At 35.4% G+C, this 26,621-nt stretch overlaps 3 protein-coding genes across 12 annotated transcripts; 2 read left to right on the plus strand and 1 right to left on the minus strand.

Moving 5' to 3' along the window:
- The first annotated feature begins 105 nt into the window (after positions 1-105).
- gry (trafficking protein particle complex subunit 11 gry) lies at positions 106-8,976 on the plus strand. Its single transcript, XM_043417325.1, has 21 exons — positions 106-241; positions 916-1,172; positions 1,314-1,483; positions 1,684-1,869; positions 2,301-2,474; positions 2,702-2,869; positions 3,049-3,253; positions 3,365-3,541; positions 3,982-4,060; positions 4,409-4,463; positions 4,546-4,753; positions 4,970-5,178; positions 5,262-5,570; positions 5,747-5,982; positions 6,446-6,591; positions 7,222-7,434; positions 7,583-7,743; positions 8,154-8,376; positions 8,485-8,593; positions 8,687-8,763; positions 8,843-8,976. The coding sequence occupies exons 2-21, from the start codon at positions 984-986 to the stop codon at positions 8,867-8,869; spliced, it is 3,321 nt and encodes a 1,106-aa protein (XP_043273260.1). The 5' UTR covers positions 106-241; positions 916-983; the 3' UTR covers positions 8,870-8,976.
- A 2,682-nt stretch (positions 8,977-11,658) lies between these two features.
- Positions 11,659-21,237, minus strand: LOC122409620 (probable serine hydrolase). 2 transcript variants are annotated; one of them, XM_043417343.1, is made up of 5 exons: positions 21,022-21,237; positions 20,810-20,854; positions 14,939-15,174; positions 13,580-13,927; positions 11,659-12,585 (listed from the first exon to the last, which is right to left on the minus strand). In XM_043417343.1, the coding sequence occupies exons 1-5, from the start codon at positions 21,092-21,094 to the stop codon at positions 12,325-12,327; spliced, it is 963 nt and encodes a 320-aa protein (XP_043273278.1). In that variant the 5' UTR covers positions 21,095-21,237; the 3' UTR covers positions 11,659-12,324. The 2 variants fall into 2 exon arrangements, with proteins under 2 accessions (XP_043273278.1, XP_043273277.1); XM_043417342.1 differs by lacking the exon at positions 14,939-15,174 and adding an exon at positions 16,314-16,549.
- LOC122409619 (AH receptor-interacting protein) lies at positions 17,468-26,581 on the plus strand. Of its 9 annotated transcripts, none has more exons than XM_043417334.1 (10): positions 17,468-17,637; positions 17,756-18,071; positions 19,445-19,868; positions 19,945-20,141; positions 23,930-24,077; positions 24,156-24,335; positions 24,665-24,833; positions 25,444-25,630; positions 25,711-25,853; positions 26,071-26,581. In XM_043417334.1, exons 5-10 carry the CDS (start codon positions 23,994-23,996, stop codon positions 26,271-26,273), a joined length of 966 nt encoding a protein of 321 aa, XP_043273269.1. In that variant the 5' UTR covers positions 17,468-17,637; positions 17,756-18,071; positions 19,445-19,868; positions 19,945-20,141; positions 23,930-23,993; the 3' UTR covers positions 26,274-26,581. The 9 variants fall into 9 exon arrangements, with proteins under 9 accessions (XP_043273269.1, XP_043273273.1, XP_043273268.1 ...); XM_043417338.1 differs by having other exon boundaries at positions 17,979-18,071; XM_043417333.1 differs by lacking the exon at positions 17,756-18,071.
- Positions 26,582-26,621: the final 40 nt, after the last annotated feature.

Raw genomic sequence — 26,621 nt, forward strand, 5'->3', positions numbered from 1 at the left:
AATAAATTCGCGTATTTTAGAAAACGGAAATGTTACTACCAGTGTTCGAAGCGGAGAAAAATGGAAACATGAAAGAAAATGCACAGATGGAAAAACAGAGTGAGGGAATATAAGAGCAGCAAGGCGAGAGCGAGAAATTCATGAGTTCAACAGTGCTCAGTTGGCTCAGTGAACATTGACAGCTGAGCTGACGTTTTGTAAAAAAATTTGTTATGAAAGTTTTTTTTCTTCTTTCCTGAGTGTATGTATACGAACATATGAATATTCTTAGAATTCCAGAACTATAATTATCAGTTTTATTTTGTGAGGAAAACTATATTACGATAATTTATCTGTGCATAAGCATTATTCTGGATACTTGAGCTGTGTCAATTAATATTTGAAATTTCATTTATTATACATGACCTAATCTAGTTCACCCTTTTAAAAACAACATAAAACTTGTTGATATGTTTTTGTCGCCGAAAAACCGTGCTCTTCGTTTATTCGGCTGAAAGACCGCAGAAACAAAGTCTAACAATCAAACAAAATGCTCGTACATTATTACTTTATATTTTTCCATCTACTCCCCTAATTGTTAAAAGTCAGTGATAAATGTCGTTTTCCTCCTTTGTGCTTTCTACATGCAGCATCTAAACTCCCGACATATCTGTAAATTGTTTTTCCACTTACAGAAAAAGTTACGAAATTTAACGCATCTGTATAAATAACCCAGTGTTCATAAACAGCGAAATATAATTTGTAGGTTACATTGTTAAAAAAAACGTTACGATATTAAGGTAGTAATATAAAGAAGAAGAAAAAAATAAAAATGTCCAATTGTCCTATCCTTGGCAAAATAAACACTAATGAACATTAATAAATAATGAAAATAAATGTCAATTTACAAATTGTGGTTTTCCCTTAAAATTGCAGGTTATTGCTGTTTGTGAATGTGTTCATACTATTGGGTGCTGTGAATAATTGATTCATAGTAGAGAGTCATGTCGGAATTACCGGCAGAATTGGTTGCCAAACCTTTGGCGCTCGTAGGTTTGACAGGCCTTGACACTTCAAATCCCATGCATCGCTCAATTTGGGATGCTTTCAGCAATAATCGTAGACTGGACAGTCTTGCCATACAATTCAAACTTCTGAGCAATACTCAAGAGTTTCCTACCATGAAGCCAAAGGTTTTAAGACAATTTATTCTTATTTTTAAGAGAAAAAATCTACTATTAGATTTGTGCCCAAAGCAAGTTTTTCCACTTTTGAGGAAAATTCACTTGAAGGTGGAAGAATTGGATATATTCATTCAATCTTTTTTTCTTTAGAGAAATTCCTACGAGTGGTACATACCAAAAGGAATATTGAAGCGCAACTGGATGAACAAATATCTCAATGATATTCCGTCCCTTGTTGTGCTGTTTTATGATTTGGACTGGAATGATTTGGCTTGGAATGAAAAAAAAATGGAATGTGCTTCTCGAGTACAATCTTTCAGGTATTTTCTTCAATAGACCATAATTTTTCAATTTATTTTATTGCAACCCTGAAGTATTCCTCAATTTCAAAAGCCCTCTGGCATAGTTTAGGAAAAGATTGAAAATTCTGGTTATTGAAAAATTCATAATGCCACAGAATTTTTAGTTGAACAAGCTCGATTTTTTTTTATTGAATATTAAATTCTCTTTCAATTTTCAGAGCTGCCCTCGAAGGACGTACTACAAAAATAGCTGTTGTTCTAATACAAAGATTTCCATCTCAACCAGGATCCGAAGACATTGTTGCCAGCGAGCGTGCAACAGCTCTTTGCGCAGCCTGTGAACTACCTGCAAAAGCTTTATATCTGTTACCACATGGAGATCATTTATTCGGATACACAACCAGGTAATTCGTATCAATTGATATGTTTTGATGGAAATATTCCTGACCCATAACGTTTTCCGGATATAGTTGAGTGAGTCTGAAACATCTTCGGATGTGTGTGTGTGTGTGTGTGTGTGTGTGTGTGTGTGTGTGTGTGTGTGTGTGTGTGTGTGCGCGTGTGCGTGTGCGTGTGCGTGTGCGTGTGCGTGTGCGTGTGCGTGTGCGTGTGCGTGTGCGTGTGTGTGTGTGTGTGTGTGTGTGTGTGTGTGTGTGTGTGTGTGTGTGTGTGTGTGTGTGTGTGTGTGTGTGTGTGTGTGTGTGTGTGTGTGTGGAACTGTTGAACACAGAATTGAAAACTCTAATTCATAAAAAAAAATTTGGAGTTATTTCGCAGCTTCACCTTTCTATACGAGGAAATAATGTTGATTTACTCGGTAACCGAATTTTTCCAGACTCGAAGTTGCTTTTTACGATCTCGCCCAGAGTTTTTATCACCAGGAATATCGAATCGTGAAGATGCACAGGGATCAGCTCAACAGAACAGCGCATCAATATTTATTTGTGAGGCATCAATTTAAAATGGCTTTTCTGAATGAGCTCAGGCAGGATCAACCAATGGCTCTCAAGTGAGTATTTCGAACGTAGTAGCTCGCAAATAAAAAAAAATTGATTTACTACCTTTATAGATATCGATTAGCTGTACAGCTGGTAAAATCCTGCCGCACGTTTTGTTCATGAAAATCATTGATTGAAAAATCAAGAACGTATTTTTTCTTTTCTTTTCGTATTTATGATTAACGTATTCATTTTAGTCGAAAACGACATTTTTTTAATCCTCAATTCTTATTCTCAGGCATTATCAACAAGCGTACAATAATCTACTGGACATACGGATGGTCGACACAAATACCTTGGAGATAAAGACTGTGGGGAGTTTCATAAATTACAAAGTTTGCAGAATATTGTTCAGTTTGAATCAGCCAAGAGATGCGATTTCGTTATTTCGAGCTCATACGGAAAGGTAATATGATATTTAAGTAAACGAGATGACTAAAAACTTTAACAGTGACAATGTTCAATAATATAATCGTAATTGTTCATGAAAATTGCTGAAAATGATAGTGTATGTGGTGAAGAGTTTGAAACGATTTTCAACGCTGACATTTGATGATGAAAACGATACACATAAATATGGCGCAGATTCAAGACACGGACGGGACCACCCGAGCTAATATTCGAGCATCACGCATGGATGTCGAATCAGTATTCAACGTTTGCCGAACTGTTCGATGAGGCAATCAGAAACGGTTTGCCGGCAGTTCAGACCCAACATCCGGGTTACTTTTTTCAGCAAGCTGCCCATCATGCTGGTCTCCGACACTCGGCCTGCAAGGAGCTTTGCAAAGTATTTTTATTGCAATGATAAATTATATTGATCATAAATTCGCTCTGACTGTCCATATATCACGGTATTTTAATAATTCTGCTTTCATTATTGCATTTTTTATTGCTTCAGAATGCTGTGAAACCATCGACCGATATAAATCCTCTTGGCGACGAAGAAAAACTTGAATTCTATGGCCAACGAGCTTGGCGACCTGGAAAATTAAGCGCCGAACCTGCCGATATGGCGCGTGAAGCAATTGCCATTCAGGCACTTCAATACAGAGAAAAAACGACCGTTAATCATTCCGTGAGTAATTATCGTTGTATCGATCACCCCGAAAAAAAAACCACTGTAGGTACCACTTTCAGGCCGATTCCAGTAGATCGTTAAAGTTGAATGAAAAAGATACTGAAATGAAAAATTTATAATTATTCGCTTAGGCGGAGATGATAAAAAAGGATAATTTACCATCAATCATCGCGACCATTATTGGAGACACCATTAAGTTCTATAAAAATCAAATTTTCTTTCCTACTTAACCCAGGATATTTCACTGGAATATCTTCTATGTCAAGTATAATATTTTTCACGCCATTTCGAAAATTCTTTCGTAAGAATGAAATTTTACTGTGCGCATTCTACTATTTTATACCAACTAGAGTATCCACTAAAAATTTATATCATATAATGATTATTACCGCTGTTGTTAATATATAAATATTAATTTACGATGAAATTTGTTGCAGAGTATCGTTATAGGTCTACTAGGCAATGCGATATCGCAGTTCAAAATATATCGTTGTCCTCGAATGCGTCGACTACTTGGTATGTCTATGAACTAGAAAATAATAAAACTCAAGAAAAGAGATATCTTTGGGAGGCGGAAAAAATGACTGTGCTGTCGATTTTTTTTGGTAGACAAAATCATTTTCTCCCTAAAATCGATAGAATGTTCAATGCTACTTTGGAAATGAATGTTCAATTTTTCCATACAATAATATTTAAAGCTCGTAACGAATGTTCAATACCATGGATTTTTTCGGAAATAGTCGAAGAAATATTCCGTGTAATTAAAAAAAAAAATCATTTTTCGAAGCTTGTAAAGGTATCTCCTTTCTTGACAAAAAATAAAAGTAAATAAAGAATGACTCAATGTTACAAATAATGTTTCAGTCGTAGAAATGGCTGAGGAATACTACCACGCTCGAGATTATGGCAAAGTTCTAACGTAAGATTTTCATATAGTGGAGCTTCTAATTATCAACAATGTTATCTTATAAAGATAAATTTCGTTTCGTTTATTGTTTTAGATTGTTAATGCATATGCTCTGGGAATATCGAGGCGAACGCTGGCCCGTTTTGCTAACAAATATTATTAAAAATGCACTGAGAGCGGCTTACCTAGCTACGAGTATTCAGGATTATTTGACCCTTGCCCTCGAAGCGCTCGGACCGTCGACGGCTTTTGCAAAAAATCATCAAGACGCCATCCACGCTAATATTTTCAATATTCTCGAGGTAGAAAGCATGTTTTGCCTTTTTTTTTTCAATTTAATGAACAATTGGGATCGGGAGAAGAAAAATGTAATGAACTTAGTGATATTAGAAAATTTAATTATCGAGAATTCCAAAAGGTACATGAGATCTTCGTGATCAACCGGACAATAGGATTTTAGAGAAAATTTTATAAAGAATAGAAATAATTTAGTAATGTTTTCTATGTGGTTTGAGTAGAAAAAACCTCCACAACCTGAACAAGATCTTCCGGATGACGAGACGAAAATTTCGGCGGCTGAAAAGTGGATCGCCGAGCTTGGACGCTCCGAGCCTTTGATTTTCACAATAGACGACAGTAACATGGCATCTTTTATTCAAATAAAAGCCCGCTTTGTTAGCAGCAAATTCCTCGTTGGAAATCCCGTGAAAATTGAATTATTCGTGAGGTTCGTGGTTGTTGATATTTGAAAAAAAAAAATATTTTATTTACGGCTGATGTAAATTTATAAGATTTTCTATGTCCACACAGAAATCTATATCGAGGGCCAATTGAATATTCGAAATTAATGGTCACTGTTAGTGGTACTAGTGGTAACAACGAATTCGTCGCTACACCAGAAAATAATGAAGACTCCTCGACTCTTCATCCTAAAGGCACAAAAAAATTCGTTTGCCAGTTTGTTGCGACCCATCAAACAAATCCAAGTGATATTCACATCAGCACCGTTTCACTTTACATTGGAAATGAATCGAAATGTTGCATCATCATGCGTTTTTCAACGACCAATGGAGAAACGAATATGCTCGATCGTTTCTACCCCGAAATACAACAATTGAGGCAAATATTATATTAATATTAATTCCAGAGCCGAGAAGCTTGCTTTTCTTGAAGCGTGTGTCGATCAAAATGCTTAAAAACATAAACATTATGCTTGAGAATATAAATTATCGTTCATATTTTGGTTTCCTATGAAGATATCTCATTCTATCATTTCGTTGATTTTTTTAATACAGGGGAGGAAGTTTTGACGCTATAAAACCTCTTACGAGCGCACACATTTCCAACGTTGGATCGAGAATCGCTGTTCGTACAGAATCACAAGGTCCTGCTTTAATCGGTGAATGGTTACCGATCAAAATTTTTTTATCTACCAAAGACGATATTGACAACGTTTCGTTGTCAATGAAAATTGTCCATGACTCAAGTGAACATAACAACAATGCACCTAATAATGGAATCGATACTACCGGTAATGACAGTTTTACGGTTGAATAATCGCTCGATTAGTTTACTAATCAAACAACACAAATAACGTATGAAGCGTTCGATGCAACTTTTACATTCCAAAATGAACAAATTTGAATTTACGTGAATTTCATCTAAAATTTTTCTCATAAAAAATAAGCGGACACATATTTATATTTTTTTTTTTTTACTAAGAAACGAAAAAATACCGTATCAAATTATAATCCTCGAAATTGCGATATGCCTTGAGGGAAATTGGGATCGATATTTTGGAATGTAACAATAGAATAAAATACTCTTCGTGTTAACGTTGCTCTCAGTTAAATTTTCCTGTATTTATAACATGAAAAAGTCTATTTTCATATTTTCATAATGTAAGCTCATTTAATTAATACTATTTAAAAAATGTATCATTTGAAAGTTGATTTTGAAATATTTTATATACTATTATTTTTGTTTCTTTGCAGCGGAACTGAGTTTAACACGCGACGCAAAAGAAACAGTCATATCAATGGATCTTGAAAAAATTTTTGCGAGGGATTGTGAAACACCGATCGAACGTGTCGTATTTGCAAGATCACATCAAGTTGGCAAATGTATATTGAATATAAAGGTATTGATCGTTTTTACAATGCATTCACTGATTGGCTCGTATTGTTGTCTCAGGTCTTTTTCTCGGAGACGATCGTTATACACCAGATAAATTCAGAACTGTTCGAGATACGTGCATGTTCATAGATTCTTTGAAAACACGTGCTAATTTTGTAGCGAACATTGTTTTTGTAGTTAGGCACGTATTTTCGAAGAATAAAAAAAAGGCATTTTTTTCGACCCAATTCTGGTATCAACTTTTAAAAATAGTCCATCGAAGATAACTACAAAGTCTAAGCTCGGTTTTTGTACCGAGTTAAAATAATATACTTTTGAAAAAACCACTTTGGGTTGATCGTTCCTTTTTTAAAATTTTCTTCGATTAATAATTCGATCAATGAATAAAATTACTACATTAAAAAAAAAACTGAGCCAAAAATGATGTTCGAATTAAATGGACCAATGGCTTTTTCGTTGTTTAATGAAATAATATAAAAGTATTCAAGGTTGAATTTGATCAGTAAAATTCAAGAATTTTAGTTTTTCTTTCTGATTACTTTCATCTCATATAAATCGTACAACACAGCGGAATTGGGCGTGCTAAAACCATATTATTTGATTCGTTAATTTATTATTTTTCTTTCTAAACCAGATTGACTACATCGGGGTGAATGCAGTCAGAGAATCGGAAGAATTTATGCACATGTTATCGATCGTAATGCCGTTCGAAGTAACCACACAATTTTACACCATTCAATTCGAATCTTTGACGAAAGCGTTTATTGACGATCCTTTTATCATAATGCCTCACATTAGTTGTACATCGCCCTGGCCAATCGAAATTATTGACACATCCATCGAGCTGGTAAGCATATCATCTTCTTAAAGCATCGCTTTCAAAATTATAATTGAACGAGAAAACTGGCAACTTTTTCATCTGTCAAACGCTTAATCTCCACTCGTTAAATGGGAAAATTTTTTAAATTGACCTATTTTATTATTGGCAATAACAGGGTAGCTCGATAGAGAGACGTGACGAAATTCCACCGAGGTCCACAGTAGCTGGTGTGAAACTTCAAGAGGGTGAAACTGCGACCGACGCTTATTGCGTAATTGCTAAAGCCGGAAGTGAACAACCAACCACGACAGGACTGTACACTATTCGGTGGAAAAGGTCCTTAAATTAATAATATTATTTATAGGTCTCGCATTACAGATCAAACCATTGCGAAATCACGATTGTTTTTTCAGCTGTGATTATAAACGAGAATAGCTTTATCGATATTAATGGTATTCGAATCGAAAGTCGACACCCCAACAGTTCAATTGTGAAAAGAGCTGCATGACGGTGAAATATCGTATTCGTGGCATATTATTTTTTATAACACAAAATCCCCATGTTATCTCAAAGTAGAAGTTACAGGTAGTCTTAAAATGCATTTTTCAAAAAGCCTGACGTACTAACAACAGTCTCACCGACTATGGGGCATAGAAAATTTTGTCGGTGTATCGTGAAAGATTTTTTTATTAACTTTTCTATGTTTTTCTATTTGAAATTTTGAAATAGCGATATTTGTGTTTTAGACAAGACGACGAAAGTGCGATCGAAACGAGCAGTAGCGTTACTTTGTCACCTTTGTGGGTCGAAGACGCCGTAGTTGGATTAGAAGCCAAACTACCGGCTTATGGTTGGGTTCGGACTCCACTTTCCATCTCTTATTACATACGAAATCATTCCTCGCAATTGTTTACTCTCCGTCTCTCCATGGAAGCCAGCGACGCTTTTATGTTCGGAGGACAAAAGCAGGTGAGTTCTTTTCCCTCATATCATCATTCGAATACATTTCGAAATCTTTTTGCCTCTAGACTATTTTTCCATAATGAGCAGTACAAAATTCACTTATTTTTCGAATAGATCGATTTATGTTTGAGGCCAAATAATGAGAAAAAAGTTGAATGGATTCTGCGTCCTCTTGTTGCCGGATTCGTGGCTCTTCCAACGTTGTCCCTCACCGTGCCGCTTGGTAAAATTTCATCTGTCTTATTATTTACTATTTATTTTCTCTATATTTAGCTTCGAAATACTGAAATACTGAGCAATTGAATTTTGGCTATAGATGAAGAGCAGAAGCTGAGTAAAAGTCGTCTGGCCGAGGTCCTCGACAGATCTCTGCCAACTCACATTTACATCATGGTAACTTGAAAAGAAAAATCAACAATAACCGACTAACAATTATTATCGACATTAAAACTCGGATTTATTGTCTTTACAGCCGGAAATGCAATCGGACGAGACGTGAAACGAAAAATGATTGTTTTATCAATAATGAGCACTTGTATCATTGAGCATCGATTCGTTGCTCGAATTCAAACTCGTTAATTATATCATATTTTTTCCTCAAACGTATATTATTTTCGTCTTCAAATATTCCCTATGCTTATCATCTATGGGCATGCTGCCTCTCTGTTCCCACTGTATATTCTGAGAAACGCTGTTTTTATGCGTCGATTTCGTTACTTTCGTTTCTCGCACGACAGAAGTTATGAGGAAAGAGGGCAGATGAGAATTCAGGTGGTATGCAAATGGCGAACCTGGCAGAGCGATCGATAGCCTATTGTTATGACGCTCCGACACCCTCGACCCTTTGCTTCTACCATATCTCGTGTTTACTCACTCACCGGATCCCCGATAGGTGAAACTTTCACACGTGTGCCTAGCAACTATATTTTCATCGGGACGGCCATACTTGGAAACTTCGTTACAAAACACATCGAATTTTTATTTCATGAAGAGCGTCGACATTAATCGTACGAAGAAAACATGTCCGAAGGGTATTTTGCCAATTATAATAGTTGACATTCGAGTGGATCATTTTCTTTGACAAAGTACATGAGCAATCACGTTTTACTATTATTGACTCTAGCGAACGAAAGAGCGTTGCATTCGAGAGAGGAAACACGACGTTCAGTGTCTTGAAACCATGCATTTATGAATCGTCGACCGACTGGAGGAGTAACAACGAGGAAGCAAGAATGAGAAATCGGAAATTGTTGCAGGTTGACTTTATTTTTCGTTCATAATACACTTCTCGTTGAAATTAGATTTTTTAAAGCTCCACAAAATTTATAGAAATCTAGAGATCGGATGACTTTCAATAACATAAACTTTACATCAATTTTATTATTGTGAATTTTTGAGCTTCATTATTCATTGTTTTAATACGTTAATTATATGCATACTAATTAATGGTGTTTCAAAACTTACGATCGATGTTTTTATTTCTAGGATTTGGAGCATGCGAAGGCCCGTTTGAGAACGACAGCTTCCTTCACACCGACCGACCGTGAACTGTACGATCGCCTGATCGCTTATAAAAGATTCCTCGGGTTTAAAAATCCTCGATGACTCCAGATTATCGCCGCGTGGAATCATTATGTTCTCCGAAGTTTTGTTCAACCCGATAACTCGAGCCGAACGAACAAACTTTTTTCATAAAATTAACAAGTTTGTTGATCGTTTGGATCGATGCATCGGATAAAACGGCTTATTGGTGAAGAATTCCTCCATGCCTTCAAACGTGTCTCCATGTGGGGATCGCTCGCTGTAAAGAGTCGTATTTAATCTTCATTTTATTATTTACGCGAAGCTGATAAGGGCTCGCATTTTTCTTTCGTAGAGTTTCGAAGCTATCAAATTTTTTTCCTCGTATTTATCACTTTTTTTTCTCCTCTGACTTGAAATTTTTTCATTCAAGACATATTTTTCTGACAAATAATGAAACGTTGAGTCTTCGAATTCAGAAGAAAATATGGATAAAGTTTATCCGTTCATAGTCAAAGGAGTAAACAATTGTGTATAAAATAGTGAATTTGTCTATTTCACTTCAAAAAAATTGATGGCAGAATATTGTTACTACATTTATTTCGCAATTCAAGAGTATCAGATTTTTTTTTCGCCAGCTACTTTTAAAAATGCTTATTCGAGTAAAAATGATTCATAGCGACTCACCGTGACCATTTGTAGAATCTGCTGTTTTGCAATTTATTCTCAAGGTTTGAAAAAAAATGATAACTGTGAGTGACTTGATATGAAAAAAAATCGTCGTAAAGTGGAATATGTAGTCCGGCTGTGCAAACGACCGGTGCTCTTCTATTCGTCTATGCTGCTGGAGAACTCGAGTTAGCTTTGGCAATTACCGCCACGAGTATGAGTTTTGCCTTCGGTTTTTTTCCCCGATAGGAGAGGCGAAAAAAGAAAAATGCCACGTTTTTATTTCTGATAAGGGAAAACGTAGGTGATATTATTGTTATTATAATTTTGTTTTTCCGTACTTCTTATGCGAGGACACGGAACACAGTTAATATTTGTCTACAAACTCGTTCGGATAGTGACACATGAAAATAGTAAGAAATCTTAACGAGTCTAAGTTGCAGCCAACAAAATATAAAAATAAAAAAATATTAAAAATAGAAAAAGAGTTTGTTCTCCCGTTGAGCTGCACTGATTTTTATTAAAACCGTTGCTTCCATTGCTTAACTTGAAAATTTTTATTTATCTACACGTACCCGGGAGCTCGACCTGTTAGCTGTGGAAGTCGACCGACGAATCTAACGATTCCGCGCTCGAGTTTCAGTTCTCGCCTACTTTTCTTTATTTTGTCTCTTTCTTTCCACCAAATATATTTTTTCGAACGTGGCGGAGCGTGGCTCAGCTGATCAAATATCAAATTTTTTACTACGGCATAGCGATGACGCTCTTAGAATTTCGACGTTCCATTGGCCGCAAATCGGATTAAATGAAGAACGGTTGAAAAAAAAAAAAAAAAAACGATAGAGATAAACATCTGAGCAAATATTCATTAAAAATATTTTTCTCATCAGGCCCTGTGTTCGTAAAAAAAAATTTGAAAATATGGCAACAGCGAGATTAAAAATTTCAATCGACGACTAAAGTTTTCACGCCTAGGGTGGTCTTGAAATCTTTTTTTTTCTTTTTCTTTTTATTTATACTCCTTTTTCGCTTCATTGTTTTTTCATCGTCTTAAAGCTAAAAAAATAGTGACAGGGAGAGTGAAAAAAGTGGACACGCTCCGATAGCGAATAATCTTTATTTCCCAACCGTTTATCACTTCCTAGCTACGCTGCATAAGTGCACAACCGGTACGTTCTCATCGTTTCTCTTTCTTTCTACCCTTTTTCTTTGTCACGTCTTTAGGAATTGCTAACACAAATACATTATCTTACTCGCTAGGTAAATCATAAAGGAAGAAAACGTGCCTGGAATACAATTTTTTTATGATCGATGTTTTCACTCAAAAACAATTCTCTACTTTGATGTTAAATCCATAAATATACAGTTTTTTTACATTGTTCTCCGTTGTTGTATTGTTCGAGAATTCAGATGAAAATTGAGTTCAACTATTGTTGTTTAGTCTTATCTAGAGCTCTAATTTTCGTTGTACCAAGGTTACTGTTCAATCGAAAAGATAAATTTGCTTTATTTATTTCCCATCCTCATTATTTAAATAATAATAATAAATTCTTTTTTTCGAACAAACAGCCATTTTATCAAATGTATTTTAACAAAATAATAAATCCTCCAAAGTTTATAATTTCAAAGCCACGAGAACAATTGGCTTCGCCATGAGTTTACAATGAGCAGGCTATCAGTTTGTTCTTTATTCCTAGAATAAATGATCAATTTACTACATGGTTATCGCAGCCTTTGCAAAGCGTATTGCTGCAAAAATCATTTTTATTTTTCCTTATTTTTGAAAAATTCCTCTATGATCGGAGCGACTTTTTCGGGCTCGTTGAGATGCACGTGATGAGATCCTTCCACTTCCCGATATTCGAATCTTCTCGAAGTTTCTTTTATTTTGTCTAGAACCTTTCCATAATTCTCTGGATTGTCGAATTTAAGGCCTGGAACCGCACGAATGTTCAAGTATGAACATTTTATTTGCGATGCGTACGATAACACGAGGTCCATCGACAGCATACCCAGCATCGATGTCTGAAATACAAATACAATATTACAAAACAGTTTATAGTTTCTGAGTTATACGATTTGTGATTAATATTTTTCAGAACATTTGACAAACGTCATTTTTTTTCATTATATCAAACTGAATAAACACCCGATTCCTACTCGACTGCTGTCGACTTTTTGCTTCTTTATCTTTTTCAATAGTTTCAAGGTAATCCGCATCAGTTTTATCATCGGTTTTGTTATTTCTCGAAACTCTTTCTTTCTCGTACTCTCAAAATTGATAGATCCTTTTATTAATAGAGTTGAATTTTTTTTTTTTAAAAGAAAAACAATACTTCATTGAAGTCTCATCGTGTTTCGATTGCGATTTATTTTTATATTCGTTTTTAGGGCGATGTTTTAAAGTTGAAAGCTTCACTACTAGGTGTTTTTTTTTTCTAAGCCCCAGATCACAAAGTTTCAATCGTTATTTTTTTTATGCATATTTATACAATTTTTCAACTTCCACATGAAGATTCAACTGGAGAATCGTCTTTTTTTCACGAGCTACTTTTAGAAGAAGAAGCTCACTAGCTGAATCACTGAATATAATTTAAATTTATGTCTGCTTCATTCAAAATTTAATTTTTATTGTAAAAAAATCATTTATGGAATTATGAACGCGATTTTTTTCACAAATATAATTTCATCCACACGAATTATAAAAAAAATGAATGCCACAGGAATGATAACTGATAAATTCAAAGTTAATCAGCCCCGGACGAGGATAATGCTTGGATGGCCAACGGCTCAGCCATGGAACGACCCGTGCATCACTCACCAAGAGTGAAAAGCATTTTTATTCGGTTCCAGTTAATTATGGTGCTAATCAATTGGAGCTCGGTAAGGAAAATCGTCAACTGTACCGGCCGAGTTCTCCACAGTTTGCGCGGGCCCTCGTGCATTTGCACCACAGCTATATATAAAAATCTTGGGAAACTGTAAGAACTGTCTCGTCTCGTGTTTCGTTTTTTATTACCTTCAATCGAGGATCACGAGAGAAATAATGACGTCCAGGAGTAGGGGCTGGTTGCATTCCTCGGATCATCAAAATTTCAGCGCTCCTTCGTGTGATCGAGCCCTTATAGCCGTCCTCGACGATGTTGATCATTTCTTCGTACTCGTAGCAAGGAACATTGTCGGGTGTTAAATTTTCGTACTTGAGAAAACGATCGATGTGATCGCCGCTCGCACCAACAGTTCGTGTCGGGTCTCGTGCGCTTGGGGTCGCAATGTCGATGCTAATTAGCGCATCAACTTCATCGGGATACGCGGCCGCGTAGAGAAAACCTATAGCACCACCGAGCGAGTGGCCAAGAATTGTAATCTGTCAGAAAAAAAGAACACCAAATGTAGCATCATAGAAAATATTCGTCAACAAAGAACAAAACTGATAATCACTATTTAATCAACATAAAACAACATTTGAGTAACGTATGAGGCATAAAATTCAGTCAATACATGCGAGGCAATGAGTGCTTTAATAAACACGTAGGAGAGACCGGGGCAAAACGGACTATTTCAAAAATAGTGAAATTTTTTTTCTTCATTCCAGCAATTTTTTGCATTTTTTCAAGTAAAAGAACAAAGAATCGAATTCTTTCAAAATTTTCGAAAAAAATTTGAAAAAAAAAAAACAAAAAGTTAAAATTGAAAAAATGTGTAAAACGGAGAAACTTTGAAAGAATTCAATATTCTTCATTCTTTGCTACAGCTTTTTAACAGAAGAGGTGAAGCTGAATTGGATTGAAATTGCAATTAATAAGTAAAAGTCCAAATTTTTGTGGGCTATTCCATCGTGTCAAAAAAACTATTTTTGTCGAAAATTGAAAAAAAAAAATGACGGCACGTTTTTTCGTGTTTGAAAGTAAGAAATATGCGAAGCTCCTCAAACTTTTTAAAAGTACGATATTTCCTTGGATTCCCGTTCCGTCCCGATCTCTTCTACGTGTACCAGGGATTAGAATATGTTAGCAAACACGTACTATTTCGGCCAAATGAGTTCCTCTTTCATTACCAATTCATTTGATATCCATATTTTTTCTCTTCCTCGCCCCCATTGAGTGTTTAAAGGTGCAATTCATCGTTACACAAAAAGAGTGAATTTCAACAGTTAGTACTTGGTGCGAGACAATACGAAGAGTGTCATTTGAAAAAAAAAAAAGAAGAAAGAAAAAGAAAAAAAAAGCAACATTAATCCTTCCCTTAACTTCATTATTTATCTCGAAGGTATTTTAAAAAATAACATCATCGAAACGTCTCAAGGTCTTCGTTGCAACATTGAAGAGTGCAATTTGTGTGAAAAGTGTTAAACGAAAAAGAAGGGAATGCAGCTGACCTTGTTCCATTTAAAATAATTCACGATTCTACGAAGCAATAGTACTCCATCCCAATGAACATAATAGAAGGAGCCCTTTGGTAGATGCGATGAAAAACCATGGCCAGGAAGATCCATGCATAGAAATGACATATGGTTCGGCAACAATGGCATGAGAGCATCGAAGCTTCCTGCATTATCCTGACGACCGTGTAACACGATTATCGGTTGTACGTCTTTTGGACCCCACCATTTACCTGTTGGTTATCCGCACACTTTTTCTTTTGTTTATTATTTCAATTTTAATTGCCACCTCGATCAGCCTCAAACCAACGTGAAATTTATCCGGGTGAGTCATTTCAATAGCTGTTGTATGATGACATTTTTTTTCATTTTCGTTATTTATTCTTTTTGAGGAACTCATCAGCCCTACAATGGAGTCGTGGATTTTCAATTACACCCTCATTATTTTTGTAATCTTTTATCTTTCTTCCGTCATGCGATATATACGGCCAGGAATTGGGATCTGACAAAATTTGTGAGACGGAATTAAGATGATGGATCAGTCGGTAATCACACCTAGAATTTTTGAAATTGAAACTCTTTGACATCGTTCATCCGATTAAAATAATAAAAATGTCATCGTACGCAGCACGATCGCAAAAATCCGATGACATTTTTATTTTTTCGATCAGACGAACGATGTGGAAAAATTTGCTTTTCAAAATTTGCAGCTATCTCTCTTGCACTCACGGTTGTGATTACCGACTGATCCATCATCTTAAACAAAACAAAAAAAAAATGAAAAAACAGGTGTTTCGACCTCGCGAAAAAAAAGAAGAAAAAAAAAAAGAGTTTCGACGACTGCGCCACATTAAATCCAGGCCCCACCTCTATGTCAGATCCCAATAAGCAAAAACAATAAAAACGACAGAAAATTGAGAGTTTTATAAAAAAAATCCTGAATCGCTAAAAATAGAAGTATCGTTATTGGTTAATTGTCGCGACAATCGGATGAAAGAGTGTTGAAACTAGAACCTTCAAACTTCCGATTTGGTTATGAAATGACGATTAATCATTTGGAAAAATGTGGACTTTATTGAAATTTGGATGTAATTGAATATCACACCGCGCAGTCGAGGCGCAATGCAAAGGATTGGGAAGCGATTTGTAATAAAAAATGGTTGAGATTAAAAAAAAAACTGTAATAACGTCAACAAGCTTCAGACAAAGGTAAAAAAGACTATACAACTCGAAGATTCCGCTCGAGTACCAGTTGAAAGCGTTCTTACTCGGGATTCTTCTAAAATGATATGCACAATTGCGCAACAATTGAACAAATAAATGTCAAATGTTAGGGTTAATTTTTAAATTTGATTTTTCGTCGCCCGCTAACCTTGTCCCACTTGTAATGCTTAACGACCCTACGAAGAAGTATTAATCCATCCCAAAAAACATAGTAGAATACTCCGTCCGGATAATGCGAGGAGAAACCGTGTCCCGGCAAATCTATAGCTAGCAGGGCTTTTTTTGAGGACAGGAGCGGGGCTATGCTATCAAACGATCCTGCATTATCCTGCCAGCCGTGCAGGCAGATAATCGGTTGCTCATCCTTCGGGCCCCACCATTTTCCTGAAGTATCGATAATAAAATGCATTTAAAAAAAACAAATACACCCGAATGAGCTTTGTTTTATTGTTTCAGCGACTTTGAGCAGTCGGAAAAGTGGCAGCTTCCGTTGCACTTTTTATGAGGAATTGCACGACTGAACAACGACACAGCTCCGCTCGAAAGCGTCTCCGATTCTTGAGGGGTCTACCCTAATTAGAATTTTCAAAAAATCCATTTCTTTTTATCGCATTTTTCGAAAGCGTGCGTACTCAAAAGTATCGTACTAAAATTTTATAAAAATCTGACCAGCCCAAGCGCACTTTTCAGCGACGTTTACTTGGCTTTAAAAGTGTTTTTATAAAAATTGCGTTTTTCGACGGCTCATTGACAAAATCTCCGGCACTATTGGGAACCGATCCTTGCTAATATTTTTCCACGTGCTCTTCGTACTGTAGCTATAACGCGTATCATACGAATTTTGTCATTTTTAGCGGAACTATTATTTTTTTTTGAAAAAACGATGAAAAAACGTGCTTTTTGGAGCTGTCTTGCTCTTTCATTTTTCTTTGCGAAAACTGAGTAAAATAAAAATGAAGAAAATTTTGTGTGCATTTTAAGAGTGTATTTTCTAGGCCTAGTACTTTTTTTATCCATGTTTATAATTTATACCGGTCAAAAAAATTCGTGAAAAGAGTCTTTTTCCTAGTTCGTTAAACGACTTCCTTGTATAATATTCAGTTTATTGAGCGAAGCTATTCTTGTATAGACTCACTCAACAAAGTACTTGTTTTTGTTTTAACAAGTACATTCGTTTAATGGAACAATACGAATAATTTGTGCAACTGAAAGATTTTTCGAACGATTTCTTCTGACGTAAACGTTTCATTCGTGTTGCAACAATTCGACAACTCCACACTCTCTCAGTAGCCGTATTCGAAAATAGCTCCGCTTCAAGTAGCCACTCGAGTCGTGTAGTTCTCCGCGATAACAAATTTTCGTTCTTGAAAACTCGAAATTTATGGAGCTAAAGTCTCTCGTGTTCTCTCAACTTGTTTGCTTTCGTGTCATCTCTAATCTTGAGCTTCCCATGCTTCTCTGTGCATCGTAAGGTATGTTTTGAAATATAATCACGTAGCAGTACGGCTGTACTTTCCAAAACAACTCCAATCTGACAAAACTCCGCTTTCGAATAATTTTTTTCACTGTAACACCTCGGGTCTCCAAAAGCAAAAGTAAATTCGCAACAGGCTTTCTGAAGATGAGACACGCCGTGGTAACAAAGTTATTTGAGAGCAGAATCGCTTTCGAGTAGAGCTGTAACGAGGAAACTCGTCGTTCTGTTCGAGTCGATTCATTTTTGTAACTCAATCAGGCGATTTGTATCCTTAAATCACAATTAAACCACTCCATATAAATGAGAAGGCAAATTTCATTCGTTCTTCTCTCCGAGTGCATGGTCAGTGGAAAAACGACCCAAGTCAAGTCACTTCCTCATCCGTTGTGGCTCAACGATCTTCACACGCGCCTAGAGGCACCAAAAAGAGTTAGTCGATTTCACTATTTTACTGTTTGTTTTTATTTCCATTGATTTTTTAAAATCAAGCAAATGTGTCTACAAGAGAAAAACTTCCAATTGAAGATGGCCACTTTTATTTGTGTGACAAAAATATAACTGTGAACAAATAAGTCAAATAATGGTATGAAAATAAAAAACAATTGATATTGTCAAGTCAGTGAGTATTTTCGAAAAAGAAGCAAAGTTGTTGGGTTTGTTGTCAATTTCTTCAAGCATTCGTTTGAGCTCAGGATTTTTTAAATTAAATTCATGACGTTAAAGAATGACATTTTGCATTTTTGTTTAGAGATAACGAGTGCTGAAAAGGATATTGTAAATGATTCGAGCTACAGCCGTGATTCGACGTCACAATTACCGAATCCCTGAAAAGTTGTCTGATTTTATACTCTTTGAAATGGTCAATTCCAATTCGTAATCCGCAGTTTATCCGAAAACTTTTGGTGTCAAAGTTCGAAGCAAATAGTAGGCAAGGTGTATATGCTTCAAAGGGTCAAAGATCTGAAACACAATGCTAGAACCGTCGAGTCGAATTCACCGAAACATTAATAAAATCACGATAAACTGTTTTTATTTGAATTAAAAATGGATTGAGTTCGAGGATACTTAATTCGTAGCTCGACTTCCTTGATAGTTGCAATTTACAAGTGTCGGAAATCAAGTTAGCAGCGAATAAATTTGTATGCAGGAAAGCTATTATCGATTTTACACAACGTATGCAGAAAAGCTACTGTCAATTTCTAGTTTGAACACTAAAAAAGCGTAATTCTTACCATTCTCTCATCAGCCACGATAAGGCTAATTTTTCGAAAAATTTCGAGTATTTTACCACATTATTGAACGTACGTAATTTAGCGATAGCGATGGGTGCACAGTCGGCGTGTGGCTCCAGTGATGGAAATTACATTTTTACAGAATCGCTTGATATTCTATTGAAAAAATTGTATACTCGGGCTCTAAAGAAAGGAGAAAAAGTCAATTTTATTCTCTAAACGTGAACTATCAGTTGTTCGGTCGGTAAAAATCCAAGATGTAATACAACAAGATGTGACTTTTAATTTTCTCAAAAAATCAATGATGTCCGAGGAAAACGTGCAAACATTTTGCAGCTATCTCTCTCGCACTCAGCCAAGTGATTCCTTAAAACTTCAAGTGTGTCGGGAAAAAATGCATGAGAGGATTCGTACCAACCGAACAAGTGGTAGATCACGTTGAACACCTTCGGTGAGGCCGATACTTCATTAGATGATAGTTTTGCCACAAGCACCGACGCGCATCAATCGCTGAACGAGACAGTTTTTCTCAGTTTCTAATGACGCTAATTAATGAAAACTCATTTTCAGAAAAAATGGACCGGTTTATCCACATTTTCTTTGGGCACAAGCGCATCGGGCAAGTACTTGTAGGCAACAATTTTGGAAGGAAACATTTGAATTAGTAAAATCCATGAAAGTGAAGTGAAGTGAAAGAGATTGATAAAATCGTTTTTCAATTCTATAAAATAACCTCAGATGATCAAAATGCTTTAATTTTGTCTGCACAAATAAACCCGAATGATCTTTCAGTTCCAGTTGCATTGTCGTCCAGAAAAACTCAATATTTTCGTTTTCACATAATCAATTTAACAAATCGTTAGACTTTAAATGGGCGTTGACTGCACAACATCGTTTAATAATATTGTGCTCAGAGATGTGACATTGGATTCCAGGGATTTTTGAGACCACCGCTCAGTAGCAAGGGATAACGGATTTGTCCAAAACTCATAAGGTACTCTTTTAAAAATATTTCAAGGACTCTATAAACCCCCGTCAGTATCTCAGGGGTCAACATCAATTTTCCAAAGAATTTTCAAGGTGCTATTCCATGGGCGACAAGCAACAAAATCAAATTGGAATCTGATGTGACAGTGTGGCTAAAGTGAAAAGTGCAACAATACACGTATGCGTTACTTCAATAAATGACAAATGAGTTATCTGTGTGCATTTTGGGAGCTTTCCAGCAAGTGACACAGAGCAACACAGTGTAACACAGCGTCATATGGTATCCACTTTTCCATCAACTTTTGCTCACTTTCCTATTAACTTTTGTCAGATCCCAAAAGCACTCTGGAGTTTGAGAAATTTCTTGGTTTTTGTATTGGAATAATAATATTCAAACGCTCATTGTTCTCGGAGCAATAATTATCTAAAACACACGAATTATTTTATAGTAAATAAAAAATGTTTGAATTCTAGAACGTAATATACGTGTCCAGTGATCACACCTATTGAAAACCTAAAAAAACGATGTTCCAGTACACGTTCTTCCATTCAGTTTCTCTAGCAAGAATTAAAGAATGCAAATTATGGTATATTTCAAAAGAAAGGAAACATAGCGTCTACTAAAACCTGGCAATGGTTACTGGTCCCTAGCGGATTGTACGACCAGGCATCGGTCAAAAAAAGTACAAAAACGACCGAAGTTGGTCGTTTTTCGGTTGTTTTCGACCAATCTCGGTCGTTTTTGTACTTTTTTAGACCAATGCCTGGTCGTACAATCCGCTAGTGGTGGCTGTCAATTGGAAATATGAAAATACTGATTTTCAAATTGATTTAAAAAAAACAGTTAGTTATAAAATTTTGGAAAATTCACTACGATTATCTTCTAACAATAACAAGAGTTTTTGGAACAAATTTTACAAGTTAACAAAGTATAAATTAGATACTGACCAGAGATGTGTCCCCATGGTACAGGGATTTGAATGTCCTCTGCATCTAAAATCCGGCCAAAATTGACATATATTTACCAACGTATGTATGAAAGTGAGAAATTGAATAAGTGTGATAACTATTAGTAGCTAGTGAATATTTTTTAAAATATTAGGTTTCTAATGAACGTTTCTGATAAAAAAAATAAATGTAGTTATTTTATACAAAAATACCGTGGACGATGTCGCGTCCGTTTGTCGTGCTCGAACGACGGTTCAGTTTTTCATAGCTACTGTTCGATTCCATAATTTGAGACTTTAATCGTATATTATTCGATTGTTTCTCAATGAAAAAAAAAATTTCTTTTCTATGACAAATGCGCAAAGTTAATGCACCATCAACGCCATGCGCGCGATACGCGATATAACAGTGACTGTCATTGAGGATGCGCTGCTATTGGGATCGGAGTTGTTTGTGGCAATGCCCAAAACGCTTCTGATTGGTCATTTCATGGGTCATTTGTTTGGGGAACCGTTATCACCAAACCAACCGTATATGTTGGTTCAGTTGGTTGGCCTCACTGATGACGACTGACCAAGTTATTTGTCATTCGTCGCCATGACATCGTCTATATCCCGGAAATCCCTATTCCTGACCATGATAATCAGAAGAAAGCTTTTTATGCCGTGCATCAGAATTTTCAACTGCAATCAGAATTCAACTAAATTGATCATTAGTAACATTTTTCCATCGTAAAGCTGGATAAAAATGCATCAGAATTTTTCAAAATTATATTTATATACAACCGGCATGACCCGCAACGCTCAGGTTTACAACGTTAAAAACAAAATATATTTCGTGCTTGTAGGTTATATAAAAATCGATCTAGGGAGAAGTGGGGTGGCGTGAAAAATATTTGCCCCTGTGTTTATGTTATGCTCCGGATTGCTCCGTCATCGCAGTCCCAGAACTGTTTTCGCTAATCATTTCCCATTTATAAGCATAATGTGAAATGAATAATCAATTTCGGTCGTAAGTTAATTTAAATAAAATCTTTTTATGACGGAGTTAGTATGAAAAAATACCAATTGAAGGAACCCGTGATATTTTCCACTTATTATATTTACTCGTGGACCTGGGAGGGGGTCACAACAATGTGATTTATGTATGTTTATTTCCATGGCTGACGTGTGGATTAATGACGTTTTCAAGAAACAAGCAGTATTTACTCATACGTGGTGAGAATGATAATAAAACGTCTACGTTTTCAATAATGATAATAACGATAAGACGTTAGCAGCAGCGAACGTATTTTTTTCGCGTTTCAAACCAATTAGACTAAGTGCTGTGTAATCGGACAAGTATCGACAATATCCAATTGATAGCTATGAGTTACCTTGTAAAGACTACACCAAAACGTTTTTGTTAGATAATGACCCGACAACCTTTTAATGGCACATAATTTACTGTTATCTTGAAATTATTTTCCATGATATCGGATCAATGCTCCTTTTTAAATGTACTGGCCCAAATCTATAGGTGCACTGATATACAGGTTAAGTTTTATATATGGTTCATCGAAAGGCAAATATGAACGCATGGATGATTCAAGCAAATAGCAAAAATATAAAAAAGTTTTTAAACTCGATAGTTTCTAAACATAAGAAATTCTCTAAAAAAATACCATCAAATTTGATGTTTTCATTAATAAATTGTTTCACGGCTACAGTTTTAAGGAAGTTGAGGCTGTACAGACATTTTTTTTACCCAAAAGTGATGACCTGTACCTATCAAAAGTTAGGCCAGTTTACAGTTTGGCAATGTTGCATACACTTTAAAGAAAAGTTGGGGAAAAAAAGACGAAAAACTGGTGAAAGCTCAGTCGAAAACACGAACAGTGACGATCCTAGCCTCAAAAAACTGCACGGAAAACAGATTATTATTAATATAATCTCAGCAAATCTCCTAATAAATCTGAAAAAAATTGACATTATTCGGCAAGCCTTGCTCATGTTGCCCAAAAAATTTCATATTTTTAGCATAATTTTTAACGGAGATATCACTGAATGTGTCTTGACTTCCATAAGATTACATGTTATTTGGCCCAAATTGTTATTGATTTTTCTCAGCAACGACGCTCCTAAACTGTCTGAAAATTTAACTGATTTTTTTTTACACTTCACTTTATAAGATGCAATCGGTTTAAAAGCGGTGACATCATTTTCATTCTAATGCCTCAACTTCCTTAAAAACTATTTTTGGTTGACTGGTGGTGGAATGGGGGATAAACTTCCGAAAAGCGGAAACCGAATTTTGAGCTGAAATTTTGCATACTGCTTCTTTATAACAATATAAGACTTCCCCTAAAAGGATTTTCGGCGACTAGCAATATTTATTGAGAAATTGAATTTTTAAGTTGCTATTTTAGCCCGAGCGAGTATGTCTATATCGCTTGTCTCGCTCGGCCGGTATCCCCACTCCCCACTCCGCTATAGTGCTTTTATTTCCAGTACGTCTTACCCCTACTTTTTTCTTGGTAAATATTCAGAAAATACGGGCCTCACCTCCGATCGTGCCAATTATTTTATATGTTATTCTGGGCGTTCTCCCGAGCAATTTTATGTATAATTATAGGTGGGAGTCTTTTTATAGTTTCAGAGATATAGCCTTTTTGTATTAGGGATGATTTAGTTTATATAGGTGTGTATGCATATAAATAAGCGAACGAACGATCGTCGTACAAAGTAAATGCGAAATGAGACGAAAAATGGGGGTAAGACATACGTAGGGAAGGCGAAATGGAACGAAGCACTAGCGGAGTGGGGATACCGGCCGAACGAGACAAGCGATATATACTCGCTCGGGCTAAAATAGCAACTTAAACATTCAATTTCTCAATAAATATTGCCAGTCGCCAAAAATCCTTTTAGGGTAAGTCTTATATTGTTATAAAGGAGCAGTATGCAAAATTTCAGTTCAAAATTCGGTTTCCGCTTTTCGGAAGTACAGCCGGATATTATATAGTATCGAACATTCAGGATTAAACACATTTGGACACTGATAAGATACATGCTGAACCAAAATTTTTAATATATTAATGATAGTGAACCAAAAACACATCTTTTTGCATGTTTTTCAAAGAGATCCAGCTCTATTTTCCTGCGGCCATCTTTTACATGTCAATATCTAACACCAATTATTCATCATGGAGCAAAAGACGAAAGAAAAAATTGTAAAACATGTTTTACATGCCGGAACAAAAGCAGTTACATTTGTTCCTGGTACAAAAGTATGGAATTAAATTCTTAAACCATATTATGTCTCTACCGATTGAAAGATCATGTAAGAAAATATTATACTTCTTCAGGTTATGTTTCATTTCACAACAAATAAATGTAACAATGACAAGACATTGATCGATGACAGTAGAAAAATTGGCAGGCCTATGGAGCTTGTATTGGGAAAACAATTCAAATTGGAAGTTTGGGAAGCTATGGTACAAAAAATGGCTCTGAACGAAGTTGCCAGGTTTATCGTTGACAAGAGTGTGAGTCTCAATTTATGAAGTATTATAATTATTGATGGAAAAGTTTATTTCTTAATGAAATGTAGTTATTCTCAACGTGCAAAATTAAAAAATCTATGATTTCCAATTGAAAATTGCAAAATTATATTAAGAGTTTATTTCATAATTTTATCTGATAAACTAGTGTGAGCAACAAAAAATAAATATTCCAAATCACATCGTAAATAGATAAAACAGTGAATTGTAATTAAAATTGATATTTGACTTTATGAAGACTGAGAACCTCGTTTTTGTATTAGTATATTAAAGTTTTGAAAAAAAAGTAATTGAAGGACTTTTTGAATTTTCAGCTAGTCGTTGCTTATCCCTTTGTATCAAAAACATTGAGGGAAGTTGGCAAGCCACAATCCGAGAGACGAAATAAACATTGCTGCGGTGTGACGTTACAGAATGAAGGAATAGGCTATGAAGATTTAAATGAATTGATAAAAAATCCACAGGATCTGGAATTCACATTTGGTAAATTGAATTAAATAATATAAATAAATATGGTATCGTCTTAAATTTTTTTTCTATTAAGGAGTTTCGGTACAAAAGTCAAAATATTAAGAAATTGATCAAATTTGGTGATAATGTTCTTCAACATCAAGTGCGAAGACACAAATTTTTTCAAAATTTTCTTCTACTTAGTTATCGAGTAATTACGCATTAAAGCAGATTTCTTATGCCCGGAATGTATACCTATATATATGGAAACGCTATGCTTATACACGTAAACTTTAGTGATCAATTACTCGATAACTGTGTAGAAGAAAAATCTTAAAAAATTTGTATTGTCAAATTTGGCACTAAAGAATATGTTCACCAAACTTTATAAAATTCTAAACTTTTTGAAATTTTTTATGTTTTTAGCATGGTTTAGCATGGCAACATTGTATCGCCTGTACCGAAACTCCTTAAACATCCAAAAAAATATTTTGAAAGAGTAATAAATTTTTTTTTTTTATGTACAGAATGAAATCGTAGTAATTATTTAGTGGATTACTTCCTCTTTCAATAATGTCTTCGAATACATGAATTTTCCTTGATAGCGGTCATTTTTTGCCAATATTCATTATTTTGTTTTAAGAACTGCTTAAAGTGGTACCTCCAAGTGAATATGAAAAAGAATCCTGGCAAATGACTGAGAAGGAAAGACTTGACAGTGTACCAGGCTTAAGAGAAAAAGGCAATAGCCAATTCAAGGAAAAAAACTACAAAGCTGCATCTGAATCGTATGCAACAGCGATTGGAACTTTAGAACAACTGATGCTACTGTGAGCGTCCAGAAATCATTCATTCCAAATCTTGTAAAATTCATTAATGAAACAACTTTCAAAAACTTTTTGCTTTTCAGTGAAAAACCAAATGATGAGGAATGGTTAGAGCTTAACCGTATGAAAATCCCTCTACTTCTTAATTACGCACAGTGCAAATTAATACAGAAAGAATATTATGACGTTATTGAACACTGTACAACGGTGCTCAAAACCGAACCAGGTACAACAAATATTTCACTTGTTTTATTTCACAAACTAATAACCATTGGTTCTCAAAATCATTTCAAGCTACAATTTCGAACAAGTTTTTCTAAGAATTGTCGGTACATTTGAGCCATGACAAAACTGATTTCCAATCTGTCACGATATTTTATACCTTCCTTTGAAGTTTATGAATGTTCATCAGATACAAATTCTTATTTTCATTTCAATGACAGATAATGTAAAAGCATTATATCGAAGAGGAAAAGCTCACATTGGTGCTTGGAACGAAACTGAAGCTTTTCGGGATTTGAGAAGGGCAGCAGAGCTCGATGGAACTTTGAGAAGTACTGTCGAAAAAGAATTACAGACATTTGTGATGTCGATTAGAGAAAAAGATACGAAGCAGAAGAAAAGTTTTACACAAATGTTTTCTTAAAAAACCGTTACTTAGTCATTGAGCATCATCGATATAATAATCGTTTCGTATCTGAAATGTTTTCCGAAAGGCGGCGCTGCTGAATAATTGCAGAAAGATTCTAACCTCAAAAAAATGTGAGATAATGCTGAATTTTTTGACACGAAAGACATCGATAAACAAAAAAAAGGAAAGAGAAGGAAAAAAGATCAATGAATGCTGACCTTGAGGTCATTGAACTTTTCGATAAATGTATTCTTCACCGGCCTGAAAATCGAACTTTGTCGAGTGATTTTCGTAGTAAATAAATTTCGATGTCCGTTCTGAAATTTGGCGTCACTTCGTATGTCGAATAAGTTGTAATAATTA

This window comes from Venturia canescens, chromosome 4, assembly GCF_019457755.1.
Source record: "Venturia canescens isolate UGA chromosome 4, ASM1945775v1, whole genome shotgun sequence".
Taxonomy (NCBI): domain Eukaryota; kingdom Metazoa; phylum Arthropoda; class Insecta; order Hymenoptera; family Ichneumonidae; genus Venturia; species Venturia canescens.